Source organism: Panulirus ornatus, chromosome 37 (assembly GCF_036320965.1).
Source record: "Panulirus ornatus isolate Po-2019 chromosome 37, ASM3632096v1, whole genome shotgun sequence".
NCBI classification, from domain to species: Eukaryota; Metazoa; Arthropoda; class Malacostraca; order Decapoda; family Palinuridae; genus Panulirus; species Panulirus ornatus.
Window position 1 is genome coordinate 8,364,372 of NC_092260.1, and position 9,508 is coordinate 8,373,879.

At 44.7% G+C, this 9,508-nt stretch overlaps 1 protein-coding gene across 1 annotated transcript in view; it reads left to right on the forward strand.

Annotated features, from left to right (window-relative positions):
* Ir8a (Ionotropic receptor 8a) overlaps positions 1–5,617 on the forward strand; it is a 97,057-nt gene extending 91,440 nt beyond the window's left edge. Inside the window, exon 17 of the mRNA XM_071683769.1 lies at positions 3,362–5,617. Coding sequence (XP_071539870.1) covers positions 3,362–3,543 — 182 coding nt within the window. The 3' untranslated portion in view covers positions 3,544–5,617. The remainder of the gene's footprint in view (positions 1–3,361) is intronic.
* The last annotated feature ends 3,891 nt before the right edge of the window (positions 5,618–9,508 follow it).

A 9,508-nucleotide genomic window follows, 5' to 3' on the forward strand; every position in this document is an offset into this window, starting at 1 on the left:
CTCGGGTAGGCCTGACGATGTGTGTGTTAAAGAGAAGACAGGAAAAAGGAATCGATGAAAAGGGGAAAGAAGAGCCAAAGATTCATTCTTTTTTCTTTTTTCTTTTTTTTTGAGAGGAGGAAAGATCATTTCTGTGAAAATGGAGAGATCATAGCTTTTTGAAATGATAATATCAAGAGCTTCAAAGCTTAGCGGTGGAGGGAAAGAAACAGATAACACAGCATTTCAACCACTAGCTACAAATGGGAACGCATAGGACGCAACGAACTGCTGAACACTGAATAGCAAATGGTGGACACACAAGCAGCTAGCTTTTGGGAGCAGAGATCGAGAGATAAGGAGATGAGGGGAACCAACAAATTGCCGAAGGGAATGTAGGTCAAGTTTTTGAGATTAGACTGGGGGAGAGTTCATATTTCACACAGTTTCCAGCTCAAGCACATCCAGCGAGAACTGTCTCTGATGAGAGCAGTATCCCACACACAAACGAATGTATCCTTTGTTGTACGAGGACAACTGGTCGGAGGAGAAGAATCTCTGGCATCAGAACAAGACTTCAGGTTTCTAAAGGGCGGACCGAGATATTTGCGTAGTTTGGGATCTGCAAGATAGATTAGATGTTATAGTGACGCTACATATATCTATGACCTTTAGAGCTACAAATGGGAAAATCGTTAGATCTTAAAGAAAACAATTTTTGGAGAAATTGAGTTCTAAAAGCGTACAGAGTCCTTGGGTTACCTCTGCACCGCTGAGACATCCTATAGGTTTAAAGTAGGCGAGGCGATGTGAAACGTAGACTGACCAAGAAGATATTAGAGGCTTAAAAAACTGAGCTATTAGAGTACGAGTAGGCCAGGTTATCTATTGGAAAAGGAACCGTCGTTGGTGAGAGACGAGAGAGACGGGGTAAGAGGCAGGGACACACAACCAGGGAGATCGCCATGGAAATGGACCATGTGAGATGACACTTGGAAACAGAGTGTGAAGGAGGAAAGAGTGGAATCTGGAGATCAAAAGACCTGTCCAGACCTTCTCAGATGCTTTCTGTACGATAGCACGAGTTCTTAAAATTTCCCAGAGAGGATGACCATCGACTAGTGACAAGAAACAGGACACAATATCCGCTGGTTTTCTAGTGCAGGGTTAGCTCAGGGTCATCCTTTACGTGTAAACAGACACAGGAGAGGCAAACACTTACACCAACACACAAGAATAACACTGCTTGTTGCCTAGTGACTGATAACTAGATCCTTAAGAATGTGAGAGATGTGGCGGTGTTCATGGCGGAGGTGTAAGGTCAGGTGGTTGTGGCCCTCCAGGTGGCGTCTTTATCGGCACGCTGGCGGGCCTGGTGCTGGCGATGGTGTCCCTCGCTGTGGAAATACTCCACAACAGAACCAAGATCAAGCAGGTTACTTTGTTTACATTCAGTAATCAGATCACGGCTTCTGGCGTGAGCTACTAGTTCTCGCGCGCCCACACACCTCTAGCGTTTTGCCACGAGAGGACAGGTTGCAAGCGAGCAACAGCATGGACTGTCCATCAGCTTGTGCATGTACACAGGATATACAACATTACTCGTCCTTATCTTCCCAGTGAGGTGAGTGTTGCACCAGCCTGCCACTGACCTACACCAGCTGCTGAGACGAGCTGCGGCTGAGGACAACGACACACTCCATATATGATCACTCCCCTTCTCTCCCACCCACACCACCAACGACAACCTTTGGTTCTCTTCACCATGAGTCAAGTGATCTTAAACTGAGGGTTTCTCAGGTGATAGTGTGGGCATCTCTGTGCTAGCAGGACCCAGGCCAGGACCAGCCCAGTCCATCCTTCTTCCTTCTGCCTCACTGTGCTCCCTGGTCACCACCTCCTGCAGGAGGATCATGACGGCTCCTCAGGCTGTTGTGGTGTCCCTCAGTAGCAGCGTCTGTGCTAATCACTCTGTGATGTCATCCTTCATCACACTGCGGTGTCATCCTTCATCATCCTGTGGTGTCATCCTTCATCACACTGCGGTGTCATCCTTCATCATCCTGTGGTGTCATCCTTCATCATCCTGTGGTGTCATCCTTCAGCACCCTGTGGTGTCATCCTTCACCACCCTGTAGTGTCATCCTTCACCACCCTGTGGTATCATCCTTCATCACCCTGTGGTGTCATCCTTCATCACTCTGTGGTGTCATCCTTCATCATCCTGTGGTGTCATCCTTCATCACCCTGTGGTGTCATCCTTCATCACTCTGTGGTGTCATCCTTCATCATCCTGTGGTGTCATCCTTCATCACCCTGTGGTGTCATCCTTCATCACCCTGTGGTGTCATCCTTCATCATCCTGTGGTGTCATCCTTCATCACCCTGTTGTGTCATCCTTCATCACCCTGTGGTGTCATCCTTCATCACCCTGTGGTGTCATACTTCATCATCCTGTGGTGTCATCCTTCATCACCCTGTGGTGTCATCCTTCATCACCCTGTGGTGTCATCCTTCATCATCCTGTGATGTCATCCTTCATCACCCTGTGGTGTCATCCTTCATCACCCTGTGGTGTCATCCTTCATCACCCTGTGGTGTCATCCTTCATCATCCTGTGATGTCATCCTTCATCACCCTGTGGTGTCATCCTTCATCACCCTGTGGTGTCATCCTTCATCATCCTGTGATGTCATCCTTCATCACCCTGTGGTGTCATCCTTCATCACCCTGTGGTGTCATCCTTCAACATCCTGTGGTGTCATCCTTCATCACCCTGTGGTGTCATCCTTCATGACCCTGTGGTGTCATCCTTCATTATAATGCTTCCCTATTGCTTTCTCATTCTCACAATATTGTGTATTATGATAAGTTTGAGGCGTCTGTGTCACATTCACCAGAACGTATTAATGTTTGGTAGGTAGACTGTACACATCTTGTGAGGGACAGAGCTGTATACAAAGGTGCATGTGTTGCTAACTGCGTCTGTGCTAAGATACATATGAGAGACGTAAGGCCCGGTGGGAGACGGTGTGTGTGATGGCACCTGGACAGCTGGTGTGTGAGATGTAATGCCAGGTGGGAGACGGTGTATAGCTGATAGCACCTCTACAACTGGTGTGTGAGACGTAAGGCCAGGTGGGAGACGGTGTGTGGGTGATGGCACTTGGACAGCTGGTGTGTGAGACGTAAGGCCAGGTGGGAGACGGTGTGTGGGTGATGGCACCTGGACCACTGGTGTGTGAGACATAGGAGACAGTGATACATTTATTTCACGCTGGTACGTTCTCTGTCTCGTTCTATCATCCGTGGTATACACACATCCCCATCGTCTCGTTGACGACATACCCTGAGTCCCCTGACCCGCTCACTCTCCCTCCAGGCGGAGTCTTCATCGCGACGCTGATCGGGCTGGCACTGGCCATGTTGGCCCTGGCAGCGGAGGTCTTGTACTACCGGCGCGGGGGCACCTCCCAGGTCACCGACATCGCGCCCAAGAAGGCCCTAAAGTTGGCCGTGGAGAGGGATCACGTCGCCCGCATTAACGTCACCCCCGTCTACTAGTTGCTGCCCCCCACTGGCCGCGCCTCCTCCCTCTCCATCTCCTCCTCCTCCTTCTCCTCTCCGTCTCCGTCTGTGTTAAGATGGTGGCACGTAACACACGCACTTCGCGTGTGTTGTAGGGAAGAGGAGGTCCCGGAGCACCAGTTGCAGGGTGGGAGGATATCCCGGAACACCAGCTGAAGAATGGAAGTCCCGAGACACCAGCTGCAGAGTAGAAGGGGTCCTGGAACACCAGCTGCAGGGTAGAGGAAGTCCCGAAATACCAACTGCAGGGTAGAAGGGGTCCCGGAACACCAGCTGCAGGGTAGAGGAGGTCCCGGAACACCAGCTGCAGGGTAGAAGGGATTCCGGAACACCAGCTGCAGGGTGGAGGAGGCCCGGAACACCATCTGCAGGGTAGGAGTCACGGAACACCAGCTGCAGGGTGGAGGAGGTCCCGGAACACCAACTGCAGGGAAGATGGGGTCCTGGAACACCAGCTGCAGGAGGAGGAGGTCCAGGAGCACCAGCTGTGTTCCTCATCTCCTCCTCCAAGTCCTAGGCTATAGGCAGTCACCCACGACGTCATGCGCCACACTTCCTGCAGCATCCATCATGCCTTAGTTGCCACACGTCACAATATCCAGCCACCAGTACCTACTGTGGTGTGACCCAAATGCTCTCAGTGATGCTAACATGGGCCTTGCAACCACCAGCTGCAAGGCTGATGTCATGGTCAGGTTGCATGACCTGCCTGGGGAAATGACCATGTCACCCTGTCCTCATTTGCCTCTGTCATGTTCTAGCTTGGTACTGTCATGCTGTCATAGCTTGCCACTGTCATGTTCTAGCTTGGTACTGTCATGCTGTCATAGCTTGCCGCTGTCATGTTCTAGCTTGGTACTGTCATGCTGTCATAGCTTGCCACTGTCATGTTCTAGCTTGGTACTGTCATGCTGTCATAGCTTGCCACTGTCATGTTCTAGCTTGGTACTGTCATGCTGTCATAGCTTGCCACTGTCATGTTCTAGCTTGGTACTGTCATGCTGTCATAGCTGACCACTGTCATGTTCTAGCTTGGTACTGTCATGCTGTCATAGCTGACCACTGTCATGTTCTAGCTTGGCACTGTTGTGCTGTCATAGCTTGCCACTGTCATGCTGTCGTAGCTCTGCACTGTCTTTCCTTGCAAGCCACTGTCATTAAGTCCAAGCTTAATATCTTCTTGGTGTCCTAACTTGATACTGTCATGCTGCCTTAGCCTAGCATTGTCATGCTTTCCTAGCTCTAACTGTTTTCCTTTCTTAGCATGTCTTTGTCATGCTATCCTAATTTGCTATTTTCGTGCTTAGTATGGTATTGTAATGCTGTCCTAGCATGTCACTGACATGCTGTCTTAGGTTACCACTTTAATGCAGTCCTAGCCTGCCACTGTCATGCTGTCCTGGGTTACCACTTTAATGCAGTCCTAGCCTGCCACTGTCATGCTGTCCTAGGTTACCACTGTAATGCAGTCCTATCCTGTCACTGTCATGCTGTCCTAGCTTGGTAATGTCATGTTATAAGTTGGTACTTCCATTCTGTCTAAAAGGCCTTCCCATCCAACAAACTGTATATATTTCTATGTTTTGTTCCACTGAACGTTAAGTCCTGAACTGTTGAACCTTTATCAATAATGACAAAGATCATAACATTTGACTGAAACTTTTACAGTTGAGTTATTGGTTGTGTAGCCTATGTGTGTGTGTGTGTGTGTGTGTGTGTGTGTGTGTGTGATGGTGCCTGGCTCCATCACAAATCCTGAGGGTGTGGTGGATGGTGTTAAGCTGTGGTGAGGGTGGTGCCTGGCTCCACCACACATCCTGAGGGTGTGGTGGGTCGCGTCAAGCCGTGGTGAGGGTGGAGCCTGGCTCCATCACCTCACATAGTCACCACAGCTTTCATTCCCTCAGAATAACACACCAGAAACCGTGTGTCGGTTCATCAACATATGTTATTACATGTCAAGCTGCACACTGTGTGACACACATCATATGATGTACTGTAGACTTTAAGTAACTATGATAGTATAATTTGTATATATATATATATATATATATATATATATATATATATATATATATATATATATATATATATATATATATATATATATGTATATATATATATATATATATATATATATATATATATATATATATATATATATATATATATATATATATATATATATATTCTTTCTTTTCTTTCATACTATTCGCCATTTCCCGCATTAGCGAGGTAGCGTTAAGAACAGAGGACTGGGCCTTTGAGGGAATATCCTCAAAAAAAAAAAAAAAAAAAAAAAAGAGAGGGGAGGATTTCCAGCCCCCCGCTCCAACATATATATATATATATATATATATATATATATATATATATATATATATATATATATATATATATATATATATATATATATATATTCAAAGTACATTCAAATATCTGTATATTTATGTATCAAACAATGTCATCAGAAATTACATTAAAACTATAGGAAAATGTATACTTGGTTTTCCTGGCATGCTGAGGGGCACATTCGTATAATCGTCTATTTCTACGTTACGGTAAGGTACGGTACGGTACGGCACGGTACGGCACGGTACGGTACGGCACGGTACGGCACGGCACGGTACGGTACGGCACGGCACGGCACATACGGTACGGTACGGCACGGTACAATAAGGAATTCTACCTTCGCATTAACCCCCATTTCTTGAACATATCATTCTGTCATGGAACTTTTCGTACTTCTGTATGTTGTTAACATTCACAAATTTCCCAGTCTCTTTCTTCCCATCTTCCACAACTAATATACTAAAAAACATTTATTTACATCCTTTCTAACACATTTCTCGCTTGATATCTTGCTATGACCTCTTGCTGCTATAGTCTCTACATCTTCCGAAGAACTATTCACTGTCCACCGTCAAACTGGTATAAGACCTTAACTGATGTGATAAGTCTGCCTTCCTTCCTTCTCTCTTCCATGGTGGACAAAGTAATGTCCTCTAACGTCTCACTCCGACTTTACTCTCTTAATACCGGTATTACATTTGTTACTTTCCTCTGGACCTCCTCTATTAGATCTTTCTGTTTCTTTAAGTGTGGTGACAAAACCTGAAAAGTTTGCCGAGTAATTCTTAATCCATGAATTTGAATACGATTTCGGTTACAGTAACTACCAGCACTGCGACAGTTTGTGTCCTCTGGGCTCTAAGGTGAGGCTCGGGCGACAAGATAGGTACAATGTCGACTTACAAGTCCCTTTCACATCCCGACTCCTGCGGCTTGTATCATCCGTATCAAGGCCTTCCTTCACTGTGCCTCAGTCTTGTAACTTTGCGTTTACTCCGGCTGAAACTCATCAAACATGTTATCAGACCAACTCCGGAGTTAGGCCAAAATCTTTTGCAAGTTAATGCATTGCTCTTCGGTTTTACTCGCTTCTTATTTCCTTCATGATCTTGGCATCATCTACAAATACATTTAGACGCTTCAATCTTTATCCTGATCATTCCCTCGTTATATATTTCTTTCATTCTCGTTAAAAAATTCTATGGAGGATCATACAACATCAACACTACTATACACTTCTTTCCTACATTCACTCTACCCATTTGTACTGTCTGAATAGGCCATTTTCAACTATTCCCTGAAAGATGGCGCTGTCTTTTGTTGGAAGGGCCAATCCTTTTTCCTCCTCTGTCCACTCTGTCCCTCTGTGCAGAACAGGTGAGATCTTGACTCTTTATTCAGCTTCGTTTCAACTCCTCCAACAATGTCAGGTTCATATTCTCTTTTACGATACTAAAATTCCGGCTCTTTACCGTTTCCTACTCATCCATCTGCAGTTGTCAACATTAATTTTTTAATTTTACTCTTTTCCGTCATCTGACATTTTTCTGCCATCTCTGGGGTAATGGTAGGGCTATTGCAACCAACCTCCAACCACTGTATCCAATGCTCAGCTATTGTAACCAACACTCAGCTGTCGGAACTATTCATCAATTATTGGAGTTAATCCCCAATTATTGCAACGAACTTCAACCAGCGTAAACCTTAGCTTCTGAAAGGAACTCTCAGCTACTGCAACTAACCCATGGTATTGCAACCGCTCACCTATTGCATAAAACCCTTAGGTATTGCAACCAACTCTTAGTCACTGCAACCAATCTTCGGTTTTTGCACCTATCCTTAGCTTTAGCAATCAAACCATAGCTATTACAACCATCACACACAGGTTCCTACCTGGATCTTTCTTTTATATTAGCTGAGATGGCATATTATCAATCCTTTATATATATATATAAATATATATATATATATATATATATATATATATATATATATATATATATATATATATATTATTTTGTTTTTTTATTTTGCTTTTTCGCTGTCTCCCGCGTTAGCGAGGTAGCGCAAGGAAACAGACGAAAGAATGGCCCAACCCGCCCACATACACATGCATATACATACACGTCCACACACGCAAATATACATACCTATACATCTCAATGTACACATATATATATACACACACGGACATATACATATCATACTGTCTGCCTTTATTTGTTCCCATCGCCACCCCGCCACACATGGAATAACAACCCCCCCCCCTCATGTGTGCGAGGTAGCGCTAGGAAAGACACCAAAGGCCCCATTCGTTCACACTCAGTCTCTAGCTGTCATGTAATAATGCACCGAAACCACAGCTCCCTTTCCACATCCAGGCCCCACACACTTTCCATGGTTTACCCCAGACGTTTCACATGTCCTGGTTCAATCCATTGACAGCACGTCGACCCCGGTATACCACATCGTTCCAATTCACTCTATTCCTTGCACGCCTTTCACCCTCCTGCATGTTCAGGCCCCGATCACTCAAAATCTTTTTCACTCCATCTTTCCACCTCCAATTTGGTCTCCCACTTCTCCTCGTTCCCTCCACCTCTGACACATATATCCTCTTTGTCAATCTTTCCCCACTCATTCTCTCCATGTGACCAAACCATTTCAAAACACCCTCTTCTGCTCTCTCAACCAGACTGCTAACGAATGTGGCCTTTGTTGTCTTTTCCTAGCGCTACCTAGCGCACATTCGGGTGGGTGGGGGGGTTGTCATGTCATGTGTGGCGGGGTGGCGATGGGAATGAATAAGGGCAGACAGTATGAATTACGTACATATGTATATATGTATATGTCTGTGTAAGTATGTATATATATATATATATATATATATATATATATATATATATATATATATATATATATATATATATATATATATATATACGTTGAGATGTATAGGTATGTATATGTGCGCGTGTGGACGTGTATGTATATACATGTGTATGTGGGTGGGTTGGGCCATTCTTTCGTCTGTTTCCTTGCGCTACCTCGCTAACGCGGGAGACAGCTACAAAGTATTATAAATAAAGTAAATAAATAAATATATATATATATATATATATATATATATATATATATATATATATATATATATATATATATATGTATATATATATATATATATATATATATATATATATATATATATATATATATATATATATATATATATATGTATATATTGGGCAGTGCACTCGGTCCTCGTTTTAACCCGCTGTTCATCCTAATTAGGTACCTAGTTTACTGATTAACTCCGAAGGGGAGGATGAACAGCGGGTTAAAACGAGGACCGAGTGCACTGCCCAAGATTCGAACTCATGCAAGCCCGACCTTCGGCGGGCCCTTGCCTGCGTCATGGTCAGTAACGCTAACCACTGCACTACGGAGGCCAGTCATTTTCCCTTCCTCACTAAAAATCTTCCCATGTCTTTTTGATCTCCTATCTATTTTCACATGGTCCAAATGCAACCACTGTGGTCATTCTGGGAGGAAGATAACGGAGGAAGGCATGCATGTTGGTCGAGTGACA